The sequence below is a fragment of the Lissotriton vulgaris genome, chromosome 5 (assembly GCF_964263255.1).
Source record: "Lissotriton vulgaris chromosome 5, aLisVul1.2, whole genome shotgun sequence".
NCBI classification, from domain to species: Eukaryota; Metazoa; Chordata; class Amphibia; order Caudata; family Salamandridae; genus Lissotriton; species Lissotriton vulgaris.
The window spans coordinates 1,842,198,700-1,842,226,178 of record NC_141693.1 but is presented as its reverse complement, the minus strand read 5'-3'; the positions used below and the strand labels follow the sequence as shown (position 1 = coordinate 1,842,226,178).

The 27,479-nt window shown below is 45.7% G+C and overlaps 1 protein-coding gene across 1 annotated transcript in view; it reads left to right on the top strand.

The window, feature by feature from the left end:
• SRCIN1 (SRC kinase signaling inhibitor 1) overlaps positions 1 to 27,479 on the top strand; it is a 922,972-nt gene that overhangs the window by 467,998 nt on the left and 427,495 nt on the right. The window contains exon 7 of the mRNA XM_086924314.1: positions 17,203 to 18,032. Within this exon, the coding sequence (XP_086780440.1) occupies positions 17,203 to 18,032 (830 nt within the window). The remainder of the gene's footprint in view (positions 1 to 17,202; positions 18,033 to 27,479) is intronic.

Below are 27,479 nucleotides of genomic sequence, written 5' to 3'. Positions count from 1 at the left end.
GTAGTCACAGCCTTCCACATCTGGCAGTCCATCACCTCGCCCACCTTCTTTCCCCCTCCGCATCCCTCGAAAGAGGAAGAGAGGCTCCACCGTCTGAACCCAAAACGTGCGCTCTTATTCTATTTGGATCGCACACGCCAGTTCCGGGTGGGTGACCAACTCTTTGCTGGTTACGTGGGCGCTAAGAAAGGTCGCGCGGTGCACAAGCGGACCATATCTCGGTGGCTCGTGTTGTGCATCAAGGTATGCTACTCTTTGGCTAACAAGGAGCCTCCTGTTGGGCTGAGGGCCCATTCCACTCGGGCCACAGAGGCTACTACTGCCCTGGGTCGGGGAGTCCCCTTTCAGGACATCTGTCAGGCAGCTACGTGGGCCTCGCTGCACATGTTTGCAAGACACTACTGCCTGGACAGCCAAGTCCTGAGAGATGGCTTTTTCAGCCGTTCCGTTCTCCAGGACTTTCTGGTGTGATCATTGGTTCGCAGACCCACCACCGTGGTTGGTATTGCTGGGGTATCTATTCTAAGGTAAGGAATCTAATACTAACCTGTTTCTTTCAGATGCATAAGTTACTTACCTTCGGTAACAATATATCTGTAAGAAACAGTAGTTGGTATTAGATTCCTTACCGCCCCACCCATCCTCCCTGTTCTGCGAACCGATATCTAGGGTTAAGGTCATCCCCTTTCAGGGCCCTAGTTTCATGGCACCAGTGTTGGTTTTTATCATGGCTCTGCGTTTCTGGCGCGGAAAACTATGTATAAGAACTGACGTCAGCGCGCGAGGGTGGCGTCTAACTACTCCGACATTATCCCGGCGCCGCCGCCGACGGACGCGGAGCCGCAGACGACGCCTACCAACATGCAGGGGTACCGCTATGCTAAATTTTCCGGATCCACTCTGACTCCTGGGGATATTCTAAGGTAAGGAATCTAATACTAACTACTGTTGCTTACAGATATATCGTTACCGAAGGTAAGTAACTTGTGCTTCATAACCCATGTGAGTTGCTGCCATAAATTGTCAATAAAAAGTTCTTACAGGCTCAGGTATGTCCTATGACAGCTCCTGCCTGACTTGCAAAGCAGCTCCAAGTTGCTCTGTATAACACAATGTCCCAATAAGCAGGAACGGACTCACATGGATCCCTTGATGGTGCGGCTCGTGGCCCAGGCTGAACCACAATATTTGAAAAAAGGGTTGCCGTTGTATTGAGTCGCACTCAAACTCGATATGTATATATTTATATGGCTGCATATATATATAATGTTTTTCCCTTATTAGGGTTAGAATGTTGTATTGCCTTGCTATATTGATTGTTACGGGATATCTATTGTTTTTCTTATGATACCCACCATCCAATATACAACTAAGTATTATTTACTGCTAACTATTCTGATTCTAAGCATGTGAATCTATGAAAGATACCCCAATACTCGATAAGATAACGAGGTCAGTCAGTCACACAGCTTTATTCGGTCTTTTTAAAACTGATCATAAAAGCACAAGTTATCTAAAAATTGCAACACAATATATACACATATATACACATTTAAAACAAGAATTAAACAGCTACAGTGATCCAGGTAAATTCATATAAAAACGGTTATGAAAAAAGCAGCTCTGAATTTAAAATTAATTAATTAGTTGTTGCTACTAAAATGTTGTCCCACTTACCTGTAACTTCAGTTATCCAGTATTGGTATCTTTCATAGATTCACATGTGACCCACCCTCCTCCCCGGAGAGGCGTACCATATTGTTAGTACATACTTACTGTTACTCGTGCTACGAAAATCTGAGGGTTTGCCTCTCTGTGGAATGTTCTAAGAGGGTGCTGCAGCCTGATTGGCTGTGTTCCAAATTTGGTTCTTTTTACAAAAGGACTAAGATAGGCTAATGTAGTGACTTTGCTGTCCATCGTAGCCTATTGTATAATGTATTTTATGACTATTATGTGTATATTTTATCATACCGCGAGACTCCCACCTCGTCGGCGGGGATGATTCTAAGCATGTGAATCTATGAAAGATACCAATACTGGATAACTGAAGTTACAGGTAAGTAACTCGATTTTCTTCTTTCCGGAAGAGTGACTCCGATGGTTCCTTATGGGGAGAGTGAAAGGGAGGTCATTCCAGTGTTTAGCGACCAGGTAGCGGAAAGATCAACCAACCCATTCTCTCACTTTTTATTACCGTAAACTTGACCCGTCCAGTCCCTGAAGATCAGGTGCCGGGTTGGAGTGTAGGGGGACAGTAGATTGGGTTGGAGTGTAGGGGGACAGTAGATTGGGTTAATTTTTTTATTTTTTTTATTTTATTTAATGCGATTTTATACAGCGCATATGTGAGAACAAGGCAACCCCCAAAAAGAAGAGCAAAATATTTTAGGTCAGGGAAAGGGGGAAAAGACAACACCCTCTAGACCTATATTTCTTTTCTTATAGTTAATCAATAACTTTGTAGTTGAGGTAGACAAAAAACAATGCATTACACATAGAAGATTGTTTATCGAAAAAATATCAAATTTTATTTTTTTCTTTATATATACTTTTTGTACCGTATATCATTATCTTTTTTTGAAAAAATATAGATTATTTCTTACATATTTTACATTAGTGCCATCTTTGTAAATTTCATCTGGGTACACAATCTTAAAAGAATCAACATTTACAGTTTGCATTATATAGACAGATTTCACCATAACAGATGATTTGAAAAAATATACAGCCCCCCCCCCCCAAAAAAAAACAACTCGCTCATACTTCTTCACACAGAAATATCATGACTCTTACATACCTCACTATCCCTCTTCATACCCCACCTCAAAACTACATACACAGATGGTAACCTAGGGGCGAGATACTCAGCCCTCTAATGCTGTGTTGTGAGCTAGGGTTTCTCAGACAGGCTGGTCAACGCGCGTTTCGATGGACTATATTTCTTTTTGTGTCAACTTCTTGAGGACCTATTTTTTTTTTTGACTGTATGATAAATTTGATACAGGGGGAACCAACAGAATCTTAAAATCAAAACCGTTTTCTCCGTTTGATGGTTTGTTATATCCAGCCATCAGTATTATGTAGGTTCCATTATATCACTGATTATCTTGTCTTAGTCTTCATTTCACACTCTGTGTACTTTTTGGAATGGTGACAAGCAGTAATATCTTGAAAGTCGATGGGCCACTAGGCTGTTCAGACATATCTTGCAGATCATATGCATATATTCGCAACATATTCTAAATTTGTTCACTCTATTTTTTACTGCTTCCGCCTGCTCTAGGCCTATTTGTCCTTTTCCTTTGTTTTCTATTACAGCACAGAAACTTGACAGACGCGTCTTTATTTCCCCTTGGGACGTGTCTCATGTGCGTCTTTCTAACGGCAAACGGAGAGTTCTTTCCGAATATATCGGCTGCGAAACATTACCCGAAGGTGTCAGAGCGCTTTACATAAGAACCAGTTGTGATACATAAGGATTTAGGATTACATAAATTATACAAACAGAATTTTTTTTGCAAATGTACGAGTTAAAAAGTCACACAAGGAAGAGATATAAACAGAAAAAATTGAAAATGTACAAGTAGTAAAGTCACTCTAGGAAGGGATACGAATGGACTTACTCTAAGAGTCACATAGGAATGGTAGAGAGTACAAAGGTCTACTACATATACAAGTGGTTAGAGTTATATATATATATATATATATATATATATGTGTGTATATATATATATATATATATATATATATATGTGTATATGTATACACAAATATACAAATAGTAGATTTTCTCAGGTCAAGACCCAAAAAAAACAGGAGAGCAGAGTTCCATTAAGTGGGGTCGGATGGGGAACGCAGTCACAGCACCAAGGGAGTGTAGGGGGACAGTAGATTGGGTTGGAGGGTAGGGGGATTGTAGATTGTGTAGGTAGCTAGGCCCTTACTCCTGCAGGATGCGGTGCCTGATACACAAGGCTTTAAAAAGTATTCTCTTCCTCAGTGGAAGCCAATGAAGGGCAAAGAGGACATTCCTGGAGGAAGCTCTTCTGGGCAGCATCAGAACAAGGCGGGCCGCCGCGTTCTGAATGCATTGTATTCTCCGCCGATACTTGCTACTTGCTCCTGGGTATAAAGCATTTCCGTAGTCCAGATGGGAAGTTATTAACGCATGGACTAGGGTTTTTCTGGCTGCCACGGGAAGCATTTCTAGAGTCTTCCGTGGCCCTTTCAAGACTCCAAAACACTTTCTGGCGACAATTCTAGTGTGACTCTCAAAAGAGAGCTTGGAGTCAAGACACATCCCCAAGTTCTTAACCGGATTGCTGGGGGATGGGGTAGGGCCCAGAGTCTGCGGCCACCAAGCCGAGAACCAGATAGAGGGAGCTTTTCCTACCACCAGGAACCTCTGTTTTACTGCAATTTAGTTTTAAACAGTTACTTGTCATCCAGGATGTCAGCTCCTGTAGGTAAGTAGAAACATTGCTGGCTGCCTCTTCGGGAAACTTTGACAGTGCGACCACCAGTTGTGTGTTATCTGCATATGACACAACACTGATGCCATATTTTACAATAATCTCCGCCAGTGGGGCCATTTAGAGATTAAAGAGAGTGGGGCTTACTATAGAGCCCTGGGGGGCCCCTTGAGCCAACACAATGCTTTTGGAATAATAAGGTAGTTGGGACACCTGAAAGCTCTGATCCTGTAAAAAGGACCCCAACCACTCTAGGGCGAATTTATCCAGCCCGCCTTTCTTGAGGCGCTGTAGGAGTAATGGGTGGGCTACGGTGTTGAAAGTGGCACGGAGGTCCAAGAGGACCAGAGTAACTGTCTGGCCGTCATCTACCTGTCTGCGGATAGTTTCTGTTGACAGGAGCAGTACGGACTCAGTAGAGTATGTGGCTCGAAATCCTGATTGCATAGGGTGCAGTAGACTGTGAAGGTTAATGTGGGCCGCAGGTGCGTATTGACCACTTTTTCGGCTATTGTCCCAAAATATGGCAGGAGTGAGACTGGTCGAAGGTTCTCCAGCTGACTGGAACTTACACCCGGGTTTTTTTATGGGAAAGACAATTGCTTCCTTCCACCTTTTTGGGATCACATCTGACTCTGAGGGTTCAACGAGGTGCTTCCTATAGGGTGCCAGGATCTGCAGGCTATCTCTCAAAATGTTGGGAGTAGTAGGGTCCCTGGGTGAGCCGGATTTAATGCTTAAGGCTATGCCTTTGAGGTCTTCACAGGAGGGGAGATCAAATCTGGAGATTCATTGTGCCTCCTCCTTGTTGGTCCTCCCCTCCCGATAGGAGCTCCCATTACGTGCCTCACTCGGGAAGGTAGTATAAATCCTAGCTACCTTCTCTGCAAAGAAGTCTGCCACCAAATTACAAGAATCCACAGAGCTACTGTTGGGAGCCATTGTTCTGGTTAGTGACGATATGTCTTTGAAAATCGTAAAAAGTTCTCTAGAAGAGTTCTCAGCTTGTTCTATCCTGTCATTGTAATAGGTGGCACAAGTTCTTCTTATGAGGGAGTGATGGTGTTTTAGACTAGTTTTATACTTGGCCTTCCTATGATCTGAAAATTGTTTCCTCCATACTCGTTCTAAACACTTGCAGGATGTCTTTACTATCCTGAGTTCTTAGTTAAACCATGGGGCAGATTTTACCTGTCTACTCTGCGCACTAGAGGACCATGGAGATACTCTGTCTAGTGCTTCCATAATCCGTTCATCTAGTGAGCTACAGGCAGTCTCAATGTCATTGCCTCCCGGCGGCCCTCCCTGCTGGAGGCCATGATTAAAGTGTGCTGGTGAAAACCTAGCCCACTTCCTATGCAGCCTCCCTACGCCTTTCGTACTTGGCATTTGGGTATTAGGTACCAGGGCGCTAAAGGGTACCAAATAATGGTCCATCCAAGGAACTGCACTAGGGCGTTCAATTACTAGATCCTCCCAGTTGGCAAAAATCGGATCTAGTAGATGGCCCAGTTTGTGGGTCGGGAGAGGAGAATGCAATTCCAGCTGTAGAGCGGCCAATTCCTGACAGAGCTCTTACACTCCAACATTAGCCATATCATCAAAGTGAAGGTTCATGTCCCCCAGCACAAGCACTTTATTATACCAAAGTGCAGGTTGTATCACCAGTTCCATTTGGCTAGAAGAAAAAAACTGTTTGGTGGGACGTGGTGGTCTGTAGATTAGAAAACCTTTTATAATGTCGTTTGCGGCAGACGTGATCGATAAAAAGCCTGCTTTGCTAGCAGCGATGTTAACCAACTGCAAAGTGCATTGTAAGGATAGTTTATGAATGATGGCTATCCCTCCCCCCTGTCCTCCCCCCTGTTTTTTTGACGATCCGGTCTGACAATACCATAGTTCTGTGAGAGAGCCTCAAGGATCTTAGGGGCAGAATCATCATTCAGCCAGGTTTCTGTAAGAAACGGAACGTCTGGCTGATTGTCTACAAGATGGTCATGGATTTCATATTTATGCTTAGTGAGGGATCTGCATTTGACCAGTATTGGATTAAGCTTATGACCTATCCCGGTCCCTTTTGTGTTTGCCGCCATTATGTAAGGGCAGTACCTGCATTTCTGAGGAGTAGATCCCATTGGTATACTATGCCTACATTGCTCTAGGATAGGTGGGATAGCCGGGCATAATGTATGTAGTTGCTCTGAGGTGTTGTTATGAGCTACTACAAAATGGGTAGGGGTTCTGGCCCCGGACGGCCGCGGATGGGCGCAGACGAGCTTGCCTTTGGCGCGCCTCCAAACCCCTATTGTCATTCAATGAAGCCCTTAATGATGTCCTTGTTGACACTTGGTCCAAGCCCAGCATAGGAGCTCATGTGGAGAGGAAAATTGCCCGCCGCCACCACCCAGCCCCGGGCGACCCAGTGTTCCTGACCCAACACCCTTCCCCTGAGCACTTGGTGGTCCATGCCTTTTCTTCTAAGGGCGCATTCCCTTCTGCTCCTCTAGACAGGGAATCCAAGAAGCTTGACCATCTTGGGAAGCAAATGTTCTCTTCCACCGGCTTGGCACTGCAATCAGTGAATACCATGTTCCTCTTGGGCCGCTACTCTCATACCATCTGGGATATGGTCGTGCAGGTCCTGCATCTGTGCCCGGAGAAACGCAGCCAAATTCGCCATTCGGTGTGGACTGGATACCACCAACTCCCTGGGAAGAAAGAGTGCCACTTCAGTAGCCCTTAGACGCTGCGCCTGGTTGAGGATATCTGGCTTTTCGGGGATGTCCAGTCAACCTTGATGGACATGTCTTTTGATGACCATCGTCTTTTTGGCGACAAAGCTGACTCTGCGCTTGAGCGCTTTAAAGACTCTCGAGCTACGGCCAGATCTTTGGGCCTCACTGCACCTTCCCGTCCACTCCAGTCTGTTTTTCATCCCTTTTGTGGCTACGCAAGCTGCCCAGCCTGTGCTTTGGCAGTGGACGTGGGACCCAGCGTCCTCGCAGGTCTGGGAACCAGTGGGCTGGCCATTCCACCATCTCCCCTCCTGGCCCTTCCTCCAAATCCCCCTAGTCAGACGTTCCTCCATGCCACCGTCTTACGATCACATGTCGGAGGATCATTTGGCACTTCTTCCCCAGGACGTCTCAGATCTTTTGGCCAAGGAGCTATAGAGAGGGTCCCTTCTCCAGAACGAGGTCGTGGTTGCGATTCCCACTACTTTCTGGTGCCCAAGAAGAACAAAGGCCTGCATCCTTTTCTAGACCTATGGGTCCTCCACCGCTTCCTCTGGAAGGAGAAGTTCAAGATGCTCATGTTCTCTCAAGTCTTGTGTGCCCTTGACCCCGGAGACTGCATGGTGGCGTTGGACTTGCAGGACGCTTATTTCCACATTCACATCCTGCCAGCCCACAGATGCTATCCACGGTTCACGATGGGCCACAAGCACTTTCAGTTCACCGACCTCCCCTTTGTCCTTACCAGTGCCCTTCCGGTGTTCACAAAGATGATGGCGGTGGTCGCAGCTCAGGGTTTCCCGTCTTTCCCTAACTCGACGACTGACTATTGAAGGCTGGCTCGCCCCAGGCTGTCGTCTCCCACCTCCAGACTATGGTTGACCTCCTGCATTCCCTGGGGTTCACTGTAAACGTGCCAAAGTCACACCTGACTCCTCCCGACCAGCGAGTCTGGGATATTCGGGCTATGATACCGATGTTTTAGCCTCTGTCCTGTATTGTGGTGAGAATGACTCTGAGGCTTCTGGGCCTCAAGGCCTCCTGCATCCTGATTGTGGATCATGCTAGGTGGCCTATGTAGGCTTTGCAGCGCGACCTGAAGTTCCAAATGGACACTGCATCAGGGGAATCTTTCTGATTATGTCTAGATCTCAGAGGAGAGCTGCAGTAGTGGTTAACGAACTGAGATTGGGTCAGAGGCAGATCCCTCTCCCTTCCCCAACCAAATCTAACAGTAGGGACGAATGCGTCACTTCTGGGATGGGGCGACATCTGGGGGAGGCGGAGACCAGAGGCGTCTGGTCTCTGGCGGAGTCCGGACTCCTTATCAACCTGTTTGAGCTCTGGGCGATCAGACTTGCACTAACGGCATTCCTTCCCTCTCTCAAAGGGAAAGTGGGGCAGGTGTTCACAGACAACACCACCGCCATGTGGTACGGCAACAAACAGGTGGGTGGGGTCATGGACCCTTTGTCAGAAGGCTCACCACCTCTGGACATGGCTGGAACATCAGGGCATAACCCTGGCGGTTCAACACCTACTGGGTTCTCTGAATACCAGGGTGGACAAACTCAGTCGATGCTTGGTCGATCATGAATGGCGTCTTTATTCGGAGGTGGTGCAAGGTCTCTTTCAGCAGTGGGGAGAGCCTTGCTTAGATCAGCAACATTGCGTGTTGTGGTTTCCGAGGCAGGACTCGCTCAGCGACACTTTTCATCACGAGTGGAACTGCAGCTTCTTGTACACCTCTGCCCAGAGTGCTCAAGAAGATCAAGCGCGTCTGGGCCCAAGTTCTCCTTGTGGCTCCAGACTGGGCATGAAGAGTCTGGTAAACCGAGCTTCTGAGCATGGCCATCGATCCTCTGATCAGACTGCCCCTTTGGCAGAATCTTCTGTCGCAGCAGCAGGGGAAGGTTCTTCACACAAACCTGTCCAGTCTCCACCTCTTTGCGTGGAGATTGAGCAGGGACAGTTGACAGCTTTCGACCTTCCACCCGAAGTCTGTGATGTCATCTTGACAGCCAGGTGTCCCTCCACTAAATCGGGATACGTCTGTAGAAGGAACAAGTTTGTCCCCTTTCTCCCCCTCTTTCAGAGGTCCTTTTGTATATAATTCATTTGGCCTAGCAGGGCTCTGCTCTGGGCACTCTCAAAGGATATCAGCCATTTGTTCAAGTCTTCTATTGTTAACAGATTATTTAAGGGCATTACTCATCTTTTTCCTCCATCTCCCTTAATAATGCCCCAGTGGGTATTGAATCTTGTTCTCACATTTATGTGTTCTCCCTTCAATCCTCTTCATAACTGTCCTCTCAGGCGCCTCACTCTCAAGACTGCCTTCCTTGTTGCCATCACCTGTGCTCGCAGGGATAGTGAGCTTCAGGATCTTACAAGCCCCCTTTTACTCTGTGCATCCGGACAAAGTGGTGCTTAGAATGAGGCCTTTGTTCCTTCCTTAAAGTGGTTACACCATTTAATGTAGGACAATCGATCACCTTGCTCCCCTTTTTTTCACCGCCACATCCTTACAAGGAGGAGGAGAGACTCCACCCCCTTGACCCTAACCATGCGCTGTCATTCAAACTTGACTGCACCAAAGACTTCCGGGTGGATAATCAACTCTTTGTTGGCTATGTGGGTGCCAAGAAAAGCTGGGCTGTTCAAAAACGTACCATCTCTCAATGGGTTGTCCTTTGCATTAAGATCTGCTATGCTTTAGCAAAAAAGTATCCTTTAGTGGGGTTGCGTGCTCACTCTACTAGGGCTATGGCAGCAACCACTGCATTGGCATGCGGAGCCCTACTCCTTGATATCTGCCAGGCGACAACGTGGGCATCTGTGCACATGTTTACCAGACACTATTGCCTGGATAGTCCAGTTCGGAGGGATGGCTATTTTACCCGTTCTGTCCTCTAGGACTTTCTCGTATTAACTTGGTTTGCGGACCCAGCTCCGGGGATGCTATTGCTGGGGTATCTATTAAGTATGGGTGGAAAATTCGTTCCGCGAATCCGCAAGCGGGACAAATTTTGCTCAGGAAGGACTTACAGGGTTACAGCAGGTGCACAAGTTGAAGCAAATTTCTTTGTAACCATTTACAAAATGCTTAGAAAGAAATTAACTTCAACTTGGGCACCTGCTGTAACCCTGTAAGTGCTTCCTGAGCGGCACCCTGTTGCCTACTTGCAACTATTCTCTGACCCTGCTTTGACCCTTGAAGCAGGGTCAGAGAATAGTTACAATTATGCAACGAGGCTCCTGTCACAAAAATTAAATCTCAGCAGGAAGCACTTACAGATATAAATAAAGCAGGTGCCCGAGTTGAAGCTCAAATTCAATAACGCATTATTAATCAGCCCAGGAATCTAGTGAGCATGGTCGATGCTAGGCAGGTGTGCTTTCTCCCCAGATCTACCGTCTACAATTAGCTGGAATTCGTGATGGGGGTCTAGGCATCCACGAGTTTCTCTAGCGCAATCCCCCTGTACTTCCAGTGACCAGCACTTACTGCTTTCTCCTCATTTGCTGCTCTGATCGGTCTTGACCCTTTATAAACAAGAGGCATGTGAACTCGCACAGAAGCCCAACCCCACACACACTAGGCTATGCAACCTCTTCCCGCCCTTTCCACCACTGTGATGGACAGCTCACTCGAAGGGACCTCGGCGCCTATGGGCGAGGTGGCAAAGTTACAGACACACGTGGTCACTGAAGACAACTCTTCCGGGCCTTTACGCAGCTGTAGTGCAGGAAAAGCACGATACATTTACCCAACGAGGTAGCACTTACTGATTAGCCAGTAGAAAGTACTCCAGTTGAGTATAGTGCAATTGCCAAAAAATCTGCGAATTTGCTGATTTGTTTGCGAATTCGCGAACCGCGAATTCGCAAAATTCGCCCATACTTAATATCTATTGTAAGGTAAAGCATCTACAACTAACAGTCTCTATCAGATGAACAAGTCACTACCTTCAGTAATGATGGATCCGGTAGAGACATGTGTTTGTTGTAGATTCTTAACTGCTCCTCCCATCCTCCCGCTCTGCAAACTGATTTCTAGGGATAGGGACTCCATTACAGGGCCCTAGTTGTGGCACACCAGTTGTCAATGTCTTTCATGTCTCTTCGCTTATGGCGTGGAAAGTCGTGTCAGAACTGATGTGGCACCTAATTAGGATTCCACAACGTCATCCAGCAACCACGACGCCAGCGACGGATGCGGAGTCGACCTGTGCCACCTACCAATATGCAGGCATATTGCTAAAGAAAAATCTCCAGATACAGGCTGACACCTGGGTGAAATTCTAAGGTAAGTAATCTACAACTAACATATGTCTCTACCAGATAAGGCGTTACCGAAGGTAACTTGTCCGTTACACCGAGTTCATAATGGAGGCTCACATACACTGCCCACATCTCGACCGCCAGAGCTGACTTTACAGTGGTGCGACCAGTGGAGGCGCACCTGGCATTGAACTCGGGGGCTCTTTGTTTAGAATGAATTTATGAGTTTAAAAGCACCTGCTTCAGAGTTTGTTGTGTGTCCTGCAGTTTTAAGGCTACAATAAAAATGTCAAGATAATTCAGTTTATTAATGTTCCTGCTGGAGCAAGATCAGAGCTTTGTCTAATAGCAGTTTTGAGTCAGCATAACTCCATGCCGCGAGAGGCTTGACAGTTAGCATGAAACTTACTGGAGAAAGAAAACATCCTTGCCTTTTACCGCTTTATATAGCCAGTGGGGATGATAGCACTCCATTGATTCGTACACATGCCCTTTCGCACATGTACAGGATGGAGTAATCTTTTGCACTCCGAGTTGCCCAGATAAAATCCCTTGATATTCAGTGATACTATCAACAAGGATCTGAGAAAGCATGCATCGTAGGTTAGCACCCTTAGGAATATCAGATGTTATGCAGTGGATGCTATTCTTGATTACTGAGGCCTTAAATTAATAATGCAAGGATCTGAAATTTGTATTGTTTTTTTTTACCACTATGAACTTCCACTGATTGATGATAATAATAATAATAATAAAGAAATTTATAAAGCACATGGTTACGCCATCTCGGTGTGTCCCCGCGCTAAGTGAGAGGGAGGGCAGAGTACCGCCTCAGCGGGTCTAATCGTGCTAGGCAGTAAACAGGTGCGTTTTGAGCATCTTTCTAAATTTAGCTTCCGAGCTAAATCCACTGCGATATGGTTCTCAATCAGTCAATCAATCAATAGATTTGTAGAACACTTCTTGACACCTCTAATGGTATCCAGGCGCTGGCAGGGTCCAGTTGATTAGTCGAATAGCCTAGTCTTAAGGGTCTTTCAGAACGCTGAAAGAGATGGAGAGGTCCATGGATGAAAGGGCAGCTCATTCAATGTTGATGAAAGGGCAGCTCATTCAATGTCGCTCCTGCTAGGTAGAAGGAGCGACCTCTGCATCAGCTATGTTGGGTGCAGGGGGTGAAGGTTAGAAAGAGATATGCGGAGCGGAGGTGTCTGGTGGGCTGATGGATGTTCCGGCAGTGGTTCAAGTAGGGGTGTTCGCAGTTGCGTAGGGCCTTGTATGCATAGGTCAGGAGATTGAACTTGCATCTTTTCTGTAGAGGCAGCCAGTGGAGTTCCCTGAGGTAGAGAGTAATGTGGGTACATCTAAGGAGACACAGGACGAATCTGGCTGTGGTGTTCTGTATGATCTGAAGTCTTTGAAGGAGGTGAGCTGCGATTCCTGTGTAGAGAGCATTCATGTAGTCTATTCAGGGATCGGAGCCACAGTCTCTCCTTGCTCGAGAAGGGCTTGGATGTTGTTGATAGCCGAGATAAGGACTGTCTCATTGCTGTGGTGGCTGCGTAATCTGGATTGGGAGGAGTCTAGTAGGAGGTTCTGTTGCAGATGAGGGGAGAGTTGTTGGTTGGTTGTTTTTTCTAATACTTTACCCGGGAACGGGCGCATCTTGGTTGGTAGTTGTTAAGTTTGATGGGGTCTGCTGATGGTTTGTTTAGTAGAGCGTTGACTTCTGCCTGTTATCAGTCCCCGGGGAAGGTGGTCGTGACAATTAAGGTGTTGAACAAGGTGGTGAGTATGTGGTTGATTCTGGCTTTGCCTAGGTTGAAGATGTGGTGAAGGGAACAGGTCAATTGGGGCCCCTGAGTGGGCAGAATTCATGATGGAGGCAGCGTCCTTTGGGGCGAGCTCGCTCCATTCAGCTATTTGGATGTCTGTGGTGGTGGCGGGGTAATTGTGTTGCTTGAAGAAGTTGTGGCCTTGGGCTTGGGTTTGAAGTTTCTGTAGATGTTTCCAATCTTGTTTTGTTAGTAGTTTGCAAGGTTGTCACAAAGTTCCTGTGAAGAGGTAATGTTTAGTGCAGCTGAGGGGTTGGAGAAATCTTTGACGATGTTGAAGAGTTCTTTGCTGTTATTGGAACTTGATTTGATGCTGAGGCGAAGACCTTTTCCTTCGATTCTCTCAACTGTCTCTGGTAGCGGTTGAGGGCTGTCTTGAATGCTCTGTCGGTCATCTCCTTGCTGGTGCGCCATCTGCTTTCCAGGTGTTTACAGTGTCGTTTAGTGGTTCTGACGTCTTCAGTGTATCAGCTAGCATGCTTGGTTGACCTTCTGCAGGTGGTGTTATTATTATTATTATTATTAAAACTTTTATAGCGCGCTCTATTACCACGGGGTATCCTGGCGCGGTGAGTACTTTAACAGCAAGAGTGATAGATCAAGAACAAGTCTGTTAGAGTGGAGCGTTAAACAGATAAGTCTTAAGTTCTTTCTTAAAAACAGTAATGGTCGTAGAGGCTCTGAGGAATAGGGGGAGGGCATTCCAAGCAGAAGCTGCCTTAACTGAAATTGATTGGCCACCCAGTCGGGCGTATTTGTATTTGGGAATGGCCAATTGGCATTGGTTGGCCGATCGTAGGGCACGGTTGGGAGTATAGAATGAGAACCGTTTCTGCAAATACATCGGTCCCTGGCCATGAGCTGCTCTAAATGCCAACACGAGAATTTTAAACAAGATTCGGTGTGGCACTGGGAGCCAATGCAGGCTTCGTAAATGGCTCCGCACGCTCGACCTCCTGGGAAGAGAGAAGAGCAGACGTACTGGTGTTGCTGATGGGATTTACACTGCCAGCGCAGTTGGTGATCCAATTGTTGAAGTTTCTGACATTCTGGTCTAGGTAGTTGGAGGAGATGGGGGGTAGTGTTGAGAGCATTGATCCATGTGTCCTTTGAGTCTTTTCTCCACTCTCCACTGTGGAAGGGGGCATTCGGCAGTCTGGGGGCAGGGTTCCATGAGCTGGTGATGTTGAAGTGGACGATGGAGTATTCGGTCCAGGTGAGTTCCATGCTGTACCCGATGCGGTCACTGGAGGTGAAGACGAGGTCTAACATGTGGCCTGTGGTGCGCGTAAGGGCATAGATGGTTTGGGGGAGGACAATGTTGTTCATGCTGTGGAGGAGTTTAGTAGTATTGATGTAATTGTGGTTGGCGAGATGGATGTTGAGGTTACAGAGGAGAATCTAGTTGTTGGATTCTGCAATGAAGTTGCAGGAGGCTGGACGTGGGGAACGCTAGCCGAGGGTTCCCCTGATCTAGTTCTAGCTCTGAAATTTGCCCGTTGTGGTTGCCAACTAACTCGCACAACAATGCCATAAGTTGCTCCAACCACCATCTTTAAAATGCCAATTTTCAAAACGTACAGAAACAAAGAAGGGGTCAAATGAGAACAAACTGAAAGATGGTCTGTGTTGTGTGCGTTGATAACCGTACCTGGCGAATTCCAGTGGTTTGTCACGCTTGAGCCATTGCATTATTCATCTCTGCCGCAGCAGGGCTGGGTGCAGAGCCCGGCCTGCGGCAATGCCGACCCTCCAGCCCCCTGGCATTAGCCCAACCCCTGTCTCACTGTCATTTTTTTTTTTAACCCATTATGAAACTTATGAGTCATTTGTGACTTGCCATTTTTCAGAAAATGCTGAATGAATCCACTACTTTAAATGGTTTCTCATGTAATTTCAGAGCCACATTCTTGTTTATGCGTTTTATAGTGCTTGTATTTTCTACACCTCTCGGTTCTCCGCTGAACTCCATTTGGTTTGCACACCTTTGATGGTAGTCCCCAGGGTGTCCCAACATTTTTCAACCGCTTGAGTTTCAATATGAGTAAAAAAAAAAAAACATTTTCAACACCCTTCTGCAGCCAAATGTAGATATCAAAAACTGCAAAATATGATTTACAGGATGCACAGGCAATGACTCACAATTTAAAACAGCAGAGTTAACCTTTTATTTCTCAAAAAACACAGAATGAATTTACATCAAACTACCAAAAGTAATCTTTTTTCCGTTAAATTGTACCTTAATGACACATTTTGTGTAAATACGTGAGGTGGTATAGGCTTTTCTTTAAGGCTAAATTGGCATAACACTTTCTGTTTTTTATTTTTAGTCTTATTCCGATCTTAACAAAACTTGGCATGTGAAACATAAGCTGATTTATTGCTAAATTTCGTCTATATCCGCCAATGACATCAAAAGTTACAGGCGACTCATAAAATGCTTTTCCAATAGAATGTGCAACTGAATCTTAAGTATATCATGGCAACCGCATCTGTGTAGTGTTTGTTTGTGTGTGTGTGTATATATATATATATATATATATATATATATATATATATATATATATATATATACACACACACAAAAAAAACGAGAGAACTCTGGGTAGTTCCCAGGTTTAGGTGGAAAGTAGCTCCTGTATTGAGGTGTTTCATAAAGTGGAAATCTGCCTAGATTATCTAGTTATGGATACAAAAATGTTCTTTTAACTATACGTTCCTGAGTCATGTTAGTATGTGTTGGTAACCATTCTGCCTTTTGTACTTTCTCCGGACAACTTGGCCATACTTATTCTGTTTTATCATCGTGTACAGTCCTGAGGGAAAGCATGTTGAGCCGTTATACAAGTCCCCTCTAGAGTGATGGAGATATTGAAGTGCATAGCACTTGTTTAGGACGCCCTGTGACCACAGCCTCCTTTGGACACATTAGTGGGACTTAACCTTGTAGTGTTGAAACAAGAAACCTAAAGCAAAAGTTCCCCATAAGCCAAGTTACAAGTAAAGAACTATTTTTCTTGTGAAATCTGTAGGTATGGTCTGATTTCATGATAAGAGTACCTTAGTAGGGAGTATTGTGTCTGGTTGTGTCTATGAAGATTAATCTGGGTTTGAATGGCTTACGAGGGATGATTATATTTGAGAGTGTGCAAGAGTGTGTTTTTATATGAATTGTAATTATTCATGCTATTATGAGGATTCCTGAGAAGTGCTTATTCCTTCATGTAGAATTCCATCACTGAGAAGAGTTCTAGTCTGTCTAGCCTGCTTGGTGGTGATTATCAAGCTTAGAGAGCCATGCAGTAGTTAGCATGACATACTGAGAATACTTCAGAGGTGACTTGTGAGAGTGATTACGTGCTTATTCCCTGTTAGCACGGCCTGTGATTGGAAGTAAAAGCATCTAGGAGGGGCCTCTTTTATGCTGGTAGTACTAGTGGGTAGGTTTCCTTGATTTGAAGATCGTTATTTACCTTGAAAGAGTCTGAAAGGGGATTTGCTAAAGCCCAGCACTAAATTTGTGCCAGACTGACATTCGGAGAGGCCATTTTTAAGTTGAAATTCTCAGATGTTTGTTATTCCCCTTTGAGAGCATTTGACATTGTGTGACCTTACTGCTGCGTTGTTTTGCAAATAATTGCATTTTCATTGGATAGAGCTGCATTGTTCACTTCAGAGGTTGGTGTTACTCAATGCTTCATAGCCCTAATTTCCACCTTTTCCCTGAGCCTGAAGGGCCTTGTTATTGATGAGAGGAGTTAATATTGCAGAGGATAGTGTGGGAGGGATGGTGTATGGGAGTGGGCAATGGAGAAGCTGTGGGTATACTGACAGACATAATTCTAACAGATCTATATTTCTCTCTTCCCACAGCGGGACATGGTTTACAGTGCCAGGGATTCCTCACCAACTCGACGTCTGAACAACATGTCTCCAGCTTCCCACCTAACATCTGGTTCCCCTCCATCAGTGCTTCAGTCTTCCTCCCCAGCAAGGTCCCGCATGTCTTACAGTGGTGGACGTCCCCCCTCTTTTGCTGGAAGTCCTGTACACCATTCCGAGCGACACTCCAACCTCCCGCCAGCCCAGGGGGTCTCCCCAAGCCCAAGCGCTATCTTAGAACGTCGAGATGTCAAGCCAGATGAAGACTTAGCCAACAAAAATGTGGTACTTGTAAAGAACGAAGGACTGTATGCTGATCCCTATGGCATGGTTCATGAGGGCAGGCTCAGCATTTCGTCCACACAATCTTTAGCAGGAATGGGTGATCCCTTCTCCTACCCAGGGGGGCTTTACAAACGTGGTTCGGTGAGGTCTTTGAGCACTTACTCTGCTGCTGCTCTGCAGTCAGAACTGGAAGACAGTCTGTACAAATCGAACAGCCAAATGTACAGCGATCCCTATGGACCAGGCATGGGGTTCAGGATGCCTCCCTCCTCCCCACAAAAAATGACTGATGGGAGGTTGGTAGATGTTCAGCAGGGGCAGAGCCCACACAGCACTTATTCTGGACCTTCCAGCCGATCATCTCCTGTCCGCCAATCCTTCCGTAAAGATTCCTCCTCATCTGTCTTTATGGACAGTCCTGTGAATAAAACCAGAAACTCCAGTAGCTCCGGGCCCCCCGAGATCTTTCCAGGCCCTGGAGAACGTCCTTTGTCTGGATTCAGCTCACCTGTGCCTACAAAGGAAGTGGAGACTAGGTAATGTTGAACTCTTTACCAGCAAGTTCTAATTATGTAATTTTAAGTTACACCAAGGGATGAGCCTTCTATGAAATTCTGCTTAGTTTAGCACCTGTATGAGCTAACCATTTGTGCAATTCAGACTGGACTTTAGCAATATCGTTATCATTGGGGCATGTATTAAAATGGTTCATCAGCTCCAGCTAATTCAAATTTCTCCTGCCAAAGTGCTAACGTAGCTGTATAAGTTTGATCAAGATTAATCAGCCTTTTGTTAAATCTACATACATTTCCATATGCAAAGAGTTTTCTTTAAATCTATCAACTTGACCTTGCTAGCTCTGAAGGTTCTCAGTTTTGGGATTTTCGTGACAGTACACTATCTCTGCCCATTTTTAATGCTTAAAAACCATGTGTACAAGATGCAGCATTTCCGTATTTGAATATGCGGAATTGTGACTTGGAAACCAGCCCTATTTGGCTGGGGGCGAGGGACGCTGTCTGCCATCACAAAAATAAAGAAGAAAAGGTGTTATAAGCATTGCTGCTGACATGGAAAATATATATGACAGTATTCCATGTTCAATGATCGCCTTTTGTACAGGATCAGTTAGCAACTTTGTTTCATGTAGTAAGAATTCTTGAACACACTGCAACTTTTTCAAACTTCATTGCTTCTCTAAAATGTATTTTGGCAAGAAATGATTTCACTCTACATCTTTAGAGTTTAGTCACTGTTTCCTTTAATTCACCTGGTCTTTACTGTCAGGGAAAAACTCTTCTTACCTATCCTCACCACCAAGCCAGCTATTTTTGATAAATGTCCTTTCTGTAGTGAAAAGAATCCAGGACACACTGTATTAGTTGTATTCGTGCTCCCATTATGTTGAGGATTACACTATGTTTTGAAGATGTCATATAGGAGTCTGAAGGTCAGAGCGGGATTTCTCTTGAGGAAGTAGAACCTTCTAGGGAAACTGTCTACCGTGAGCTTCAAAGCTGACTCAAGCAACAGGGATGCTTTTTCCCCTCCCTCTCAACTTGTGGGTCCCTCTTCCTCCTTAACCTACAGAGGCCCTTTGGAGAGAGGTAGCACCATTACAGCCACGTCGGTGCCCATTCCACACTATACCTTGGATTAAGATAACTCCAACTTAGAACGATACTTACCACAGATGCTGAGTTGGTCAACTCCAGAATCTCGTAGAAGAGGTGGAAACATTCCTGATAAGTGACTTAAGTTCAGCTTAAAAGTTGATTATGAATGAAGTTCTCCCTCAAGAAGAAACCGTGATCATATTGGGCACTTAAACCCAAGACCATTTGTGTCTGTGGTCCTGTGTTTATTAGGCAACCCTGGAGATATCCAGACCATGACCCCCAGGCACAGCCACATAGAGACATAAGGATAAGTTAAATATCCCAGAGAAGTGTCCATATTCCAGTAATGAAGAAATCTCACCATGGAGATATCCAGACCATAACCCCCAGGCACAACCACATAGAGACATCAGAATAAGTTAAATACCCCTGAGACGTGTCGATTTTCCAGTAATGAAGAAACCTTCATCATGTTACCTTATTTTTTCCGTGGTGTAGAAAAAGATGAATGTGTTGTTACTGATGTCTGTGCTTCTCTCTGCAGAGTAATTGCATGGATGCCGTAGGAAAGAATGCATTCCATATGTCCTTGATCATGCGCCAGGCTGATAGTGCTAGATGTGACTCTGTGTTGTTGGATTGTGTGGATCAGTTTTCTGAATGATCTCCTACTATAAACCAAATTATCCTTAATTTACTCCCATACTAAACACACTGGTCTTTTCCTGAGGCGCATGCCCATTTCTGAAATATGGAAAAAAACAACTTCAAGGTCTGTGCGCACCCTTGCCAAGCACTACTGGTTTTACTCTGATGCTAGAGTGGATAGTATGAGGGTTCCAGCCTTATTTCCCAACCTTCTTTGCAATTCTTTTTTTAAATGTATTTTTTATTTAATCCTCATCTCCTGAAGTGGGATGGGCTTGCTACACTACTATACTGTTTATGAATGTCAACAATATGATGGACAAGGAAAAGCTACTCGTGTGTATTACCAGTTCTCCATCTTGTGTATTTTCTTTGAGTTTCTGTAGGAAACGGGTTCAAATTTCCTCTGAAAAGCAATGCTTTTAGCACTGTACCTTTTGTACTTTATTTTGCCTTGGTAGGAGAATATTGAAACATTTTTTTTCTGTTAATGTAAATTATAATACAGATTCACAAATTGAACTTGAACGTGTTCAAGACAGAAACCATTGCATATTATTGCCTTGGTTTCTATGCAAAAGTACTTGAAAAGATCTTGTTAAAACTATGTTCCAGGATTCAGCATGTAGATGGAGATGTTCTACTGTCTATGATTTCACAGAAAATATCCCAGATGAAATTGCTCCTGAGATATATGAGGGCTGTGATGCAAAATGTGGCTCCTTTATGGCAATAAAACTGATGAAGTCAGTTTTTCAAGTTTAATGGGGTCTGTAAAAAAAAATTGTAATGACCACAAAATAAATCCTCAGCCACTTGTTTTACAACCTGAGACAACCTGAGATTGTAGAACATGCACACCAGGGCCACTCTGGCCACTTAAGGATCCTAGAAGCCTGTCTCAAAGTAAGGGGAGTTTGATGGTCCTTCTAATTGCAGATTGGTCACCTTGGGAATGTTCCTAGGCACGAGTCTGGATTCTGAGAATTTTACCAGCAGTGCTTTTGCATGCAGAAAGGTGCTGCTATGTGGCTCTGCTATGACTGTATGCCCATGAGGTGACAGAGCGGAGCAGCATATAACGCCACCCCTGTACGCTTGTGTTAACTCATTAATTTCCATGTGCTTCAAAGCAGATTCTGAACTTTGGTTCTAACTTCTCACTTTTCCAATGACTTAAACAAACAGACAACGTGTCACGGACCAATGTCTCCCCCAAAAATGACAGGACTCTAATCATGCCATGACAAGGTGTGCCTTTGGTGCTTGGACTCTAGGTATGACTCAAAGTTGACCATCATGCACCCACTAGGTATCTGGGAGTGAAAGGCAATGTTCTGTCGCTGAACATAGGAAGAGGTCAAAGTCGAAAACAGACCACACTCCTGTTCCATGCCACTGGGCAGTTGGTGATCCAGTTCAAGGAGTTGATCCCACGCAAAGTCCCGTTCCTACTCTAAGTCTTCTGATAAGTTGAGACATACCATAAGCACAAGAAAGCCTAACAGAACTCGAGCATCATTGAAATGGTCATACCCCACTGGTGCCTTTTGATTCTGATCTGGTCCTGCATTTAATACTAGGGCTCCCTGAATTTCTCATGTCTACCCAGGAGCCAATTGCAGCCCTAAAGCAGGCCCTCTGGCATACATTCTGGCCCATAGAGCCATGAGGTGCTCTAGTTGGGCTTGTGTTGGTGTGCTCTCATTCGTCAACAAGCGATTCTGTGGTAGCTCTGCCTGGGTCCTTTGCAACGCCGCTTCATGGATCCACTGTGGCCATAGGATCTACGCTAGTCACTTTGTGCTGATGCCAACTTCGCTGACCCAGGACCTGAAGCTGAACTCTGACAAGACGGAGGTCCTCATCCTCTGATCCACTCCTTCGGCCTGGGACGACTCCTGGTGGCCGACCGCACTGGGAACAGATCCTACACCCACCGACCACTCACGCAATCTAGGGATCATCCTCGACTCCACCCTCTCCATGACTAAGCAGGTCAACGTTGTCTCTTCCTCCTGCTTCAACACCCTCTGCATGCTCCGCAAGGTCACTAGTGGATCCCCACCGAAACGAGAAGAACGGTCACCCAGGCCCTCGTCAGCAGGAGGTTGGACTATGGAAACGCACTCTATGCAGGAGCCTCAGCAAAACTCCTGAAAAGACTTCAACGCATCCAGAATGCCTCTGCATACCTGATCCTCGACATCCCTCGCAGCAACATCCCACCCCACCTGAGAAACCTGCACTGGCTCCCCGTCTGCAACCTCACGGGTATGTAGTGTGCTTTACAAATGCGCTAATTGATTGATTGATTCCAACTCCGGTGCTGGACAAAGATGCAATCTGTCATTTCGTAGATAGACTTTAATCCTCAGATTCTGCCTTGAAACCAGTACTGTCAGAGGTTAGAGGCCTTATATGGATCCAACTCTGGCATGCTTTCCGATGCTGTCAATAGCAAGGAAGTGCTCACCCTCCTCCTTTTTCAATATACTGATGATGGGTTAGATCAATCCCCAAAGACTGAGCTAGACTTTCCACATGGGCCACCAGTGGAAGCAAGTGCCTCATTCACAGTAATTGAGTGAAGGGCAACAGAAGTGCTTGATTGACAGTTGCCTACTGTTAAAACCAAAGTAAATGTGTTATCTGTGTTCTTTTAACGAGGTCCAACATCTTCTAAGGGCTTATTGCCATTCTACGAGGCTCTTACAGGACACCCTTATGGCTGCTTGTCCAAACCGTGCTTGGGCTCTCTGGTCCCTCGACCTGTTTCTGTGCGAAATAGGCCATCCCCTGGTGACCCCGATTCTCTTGCAAGGCACCCTATTCTTAATACCTCAATTATGTAAGTAAAGTTACTCCTTTCCAACCAATCCTCTAGATAGAGAGTCAAAACATATTGATACCTTCGGAAAGAGATTGCTATCTTCAACCAGTTTGGCCTTAACATACTTGAATGCGGTGTTCCTTCTGGGCAGGCTTACCCTTGCTTTATGGGACATGGTCATTGAAATCTTGAGATTATCCTGGAAGACTTCAGGGCCTCACTGGCTCAAACGATACATGACGGCTAAGACAGGGCAAAGTACATTTTCGATACTGGTTTGGACACCACAGGCTGTTTGGCCAGAGCTATTGCAACCAATACAGTTCCTAGAAGGAATTCTTGTAAGCGATCTGCAGGTTTTACAGAGGATGTCCAGCCATTCCTTAAGGACATGTCCTGTGATGGTTCCAGATTTTTCTTAGGGAGAAGGCTGATATGCTGATTTAAGGACAGTTGAGCTACTGTACTCCATCATCAACGAACACACAACCGCCGTAACCAACTTTGACAACGGATTGAAGGCAGACCCTACCTGGATGCAAGACAGCTGCCTCAAGCTCAACTCAGACAAAGCCGAAGTACTCGGCCTGGGACCCAATCCCTCAGCCTGAGGCGACTCTCGGCTGCCCGCCGCACTAAGAGCCTCCCTCCCTGGACAATGCACGCAACTTTGGTATCATACTGGACTCCTCGGTCTCAATGAACAGTCAGATCAATGAAGTATCCTCATCCTGTTACCACACGCTCCGCCTACTTTGTAAGACTTTCAGATACCTCCCCACAAAATATAGACAGACGGTCACCCATGCACTCATCACTAGTAGACTTGACTTCTGCAACACAGTCTACACCGGCATCACTCAGGCACAGCTCAAGAAACTATGGAACGTCTAAAACGCCACACCCAGACTGGTCCTTGACATCCCCCTCCGCATCCACTTAACACAACACCCCTGACAACTCCACTGGCTCCTTATCAAAAAGAGAATCCCATTCAAGATCCTCACACATGCCTACAAAGCTCTCCATGACAGAGGACCAGAATTCCTTCCACACACCCACCAGAGAACTTCGCTTTGCCCTATCCGCCCTAGCCACCTTCCCACAGATCCACAAAACCAGTACCGGAGGAAGATCTTCCTCCTACCTCGCTGCCAAGACCTGGAACACCCTGCCCCTCCATCTCAGCCAATCCGCGTTGTTGACACAGTTCGGGAAGGACCTCAATACCTGGCTCTACGATGGAACCCTGACATCCAGACGGTTCAGCAGCCCTACCCCCCTCAGCGCCTTGAGTAGCTGCGCTCTACAAACCTCTGGTTGATTGGATTGATTAATTACACAATACTAGGGCCTCTTATCTCCGGCCAAGCAGTTCCACCAACTGTACAGGATGTTTAGAGGGTATTCTAGGGGGCAGGAGATCAGACACCAACCTTCCCAACATGAGCAATAGCAGACGGTCCAGTCCTTTCAGAGGAGAGGTTGTGGTGGTTGCAGCAGGACCAGTTAGTCTTGAAAATCATTCAAAGGGGCCTACACCCTTCCTTTATTTCCTGCCCCACATCACAGCAACTGAACATTCTGCAATCTTGCTCCAAGAAGTTGACTTTCTGCTGGCCTAGGTGGCATTTAGCGGGTACTGGCTTAGATACTTAGAGGGGTGCTGTTCGTTCTACTTCCTCTCACCAAAAGGCAGAGCCTCCACCCACTTAATGCTTTTCTGTGGAAAGACAGATTTAAGATGTTCATCTTGTCCTAGATTATTTTTGCTCTGGACCCAGGAGACCGAGTGGTATCTCTGGACTTTCAGGACTTATTGTTCTTGTATCCATCCTGCAGTCCAACAGGCATTATCTGTCGTCCAAGTTGGGACTGGAACACTTCCAATTACTATGTGCTCCTTTGGCCTTACCTCGGCCCCTTTGGCGTTCATAAAAGTGATGGTGTTGGTAACTGCCCCCCATGAGTGATTGGGAATGTGTGTTTCTGTATCTTGATGACCACCTCCAGATTATGTCCGAACTCCTGACATTAAAAATAATCTTTAGATTTCTCCATCAATGAGCAGAAGTCTCACCTGTACCAAAAACAGAGGAATTTCTTCGTTGGGGCTGTGCTGGACACCATGGCTTTCAGGCCCTTCTCACTGCAGAAGTGAGTATGGGACAGTAATGATTGTGATCCCAATATTTTGGGTTCAATCATGGGTCCCAGTGAGGATGGTTCTGAGGCTTTTTGGACCCTTAAACATTGCATCCTCCTTGTTCTAAACACTAGATGGTACATGTGGGTCCTACAGTAGAACCCCATGTTTCAGTAGGCTCTGCATCAGGACTGTCAATGGAACTACAGCCATATCTCACTGTAAGCAGGTCAGGATCATCTGTTGATGCAGATTAGCGTAAACGTGACCTGTGGCAAGCAACTCTACCTTCCCCACCCACACTTCATGGTTGTGACAGACCCATCACTACTTGGGTTTATAGGGGGTATCTGGGAAGGGTAAAGATCAAAGGCTTCTGATCTCCAGCAGAAAACAACCTGTACAGCTTTCTATTGGGCCTTCGGTCTATACGTCTGGTGTGAAAACTTTCATGTTGCCCATTAAGGGGAGATTAGTGCAGGTCCTCCTGGCAACACAACCGCCATGCGGTACTGGAGCAGGCAGGATGAAGTGGGGTCTTAGGTCCTATACCAGAGGTACCTAATCATATGGAAGTGGCTGAACCAGCAGAGCATTTGTCTGCTAGCCAACCATCTGGTAGGGTCTCTGGATGTCAGAGCAGATGAGCTAAGCTAACATCGAGTTGCATCTCTACCCCTATGTGGCAAAGGGCATCTTTGACTAATGGGGTATGTCATGGTCTGTACTGTTCGCTGCAGGGAAGAACACCTAGTGTCAACCCTGCTGCACACTAGAGTTCCCACTAGGAAAGTCACAAGAAGAGGCATGCAGGTGCTTCTGTACGCTTTCCTGCCATGAGTTAGGAGGAAAGTCTGGACAGACCAATAGCCCCAGACTGGGTGAGGAGAGTCTGTAACCCAGAGCTCCTGATCCAACTACCACCCACCTCTCAGCAAAATGGCAGAGTCTTGAACCCAGGTCTCCACAACCTACATCTCTGTTTGGAGATTGAGTGTAGACAGGTAAATATATTTGATCTGCTGACTGCAGTAGTCGTTATTATCCTTGCAGCCCAACATCCTTTGACAAAGTTAATCTATACTGGGTGCTAATAAATGTTTGTTCCCTGGTGTGGTGCTCGTCATACTGGCCCTCATAAGGGCAAACTTTCAGATGTTAATGTTTGTTTTATTGTTAGACTAGCAGAGTTTAAGGCCTTTTTTTGTATACATGATCAACAATCTCCCTTTAACCCTTTCGCTGCTGATGACGAGCTCAGCTCGTCATCAGCCACGGTGGTCGTGTGCGGATGACGAGCTGAGCTCGTCATGTAACGCGGTATTTTTAAAAATGCCGCACAGCGGAAAAATAACCGCCGCAGCGATGCAGTTAAATGTCTTGTTGTGATAAGTTTTATACAAGGTCTGTCTGACGTGTTTTCCCAAAGCCATTCGTCATGCCTCAATGGGACTTAAACTTCTTGTTTACATTCTTTATATGCATTCTGTTTGAGCCAATGCACAGCTTCTCACTGAAACTACAGGCATTCAAAACAGTCTTCCCTATTGCCATGACCACTGTGATTTACCTGCTGGTGCTCTTGGTCCAACTGCCCTCCACCACCTTCTTCCCGAAAAAGTTAGTGCTGAGGTCTTTCCTACCCAAAGTCGTAGCGCCTTTTCACTTTGGTGAATCTATCACTTTGCCAATGTTTTTCACTCTATCTTCCCCCTCAACCTTTGAGAGGAGGAGAGTCTCCATCGGCTGAACTCCAAAAAAGTTTTGAGCTTTTACATTGACTGCACAAGGGACCATTTTGTGAATGGCCACCTCTTTCTATCGGGCAAAAATGGAAGGCAATGCAGATAAGGACTTTGTCGACCTTCATAGTTCTTTGGATCAAAGTCTGCTATGCGCTGGCCAAGGTTCAATCCCCTGAATACCTGTGGGCTCTATCCACCAGGGTGCAGGTCACTAAGACTGAACTGGCAAGAGGGTTGCTGGTTCAGGGCATCTTCCACATTGTGACATGGGCGTCAGTGCACCCATTCACAAAACACTACTGCATTGATAACTCAGATGGTTTGGCCAGTTTGCCTACTCAGTCCTGCAAGACTCTCTAGTCTGAGTCTTAATGTGAGGAATCTGCAGTTAGAAATACCTGGCAGAAGAACAAGTTATCTACCATTTAAAACTTTGTGGAGGATACTCTTTATAACCAGATTCCTGACTGCCCTTCCCCCTCTGAGTACTGTGGAGTGGATTCCCGAGCAGCATAATAAGGTTCCTTTCTAGATTTTGGAACACGGTCACCTAATTTGCTCTAATTGCTCCAAGTCTGAGGGCACGGAAAGAGAAAGATAAAGTTACTGACACTGTGCCAGGGTTTTATGTGGGTCCCCTCTATTACCTCTGGGGTAATACACAGTCATTGCAGAGCCATACACCACAACCTATCATTATGATGGAGCATTACTGGGAAAATTCTCTGAATCCAGTCTGGGGATATATGTTAGGTGAGAAATCTGCAGTTAGAGTATCCATCAGAAAGAGCATTACCAAAAGTAAGTAGTGTGTTGGTTCACCCCAGGAAAGTAAGTTTAACTCCAAAGGGAATCAGCCTTGAATGTCCATATCTGAAAGCATAACCTTTTTATGTATTGCTTACTGAACTGATCGAGTTTAGACAGTAAAAACATCCTCGACCGTGAAGAAAGTCTCTGGACAAAAATTAAGATTCCTTGCTATAGTCACA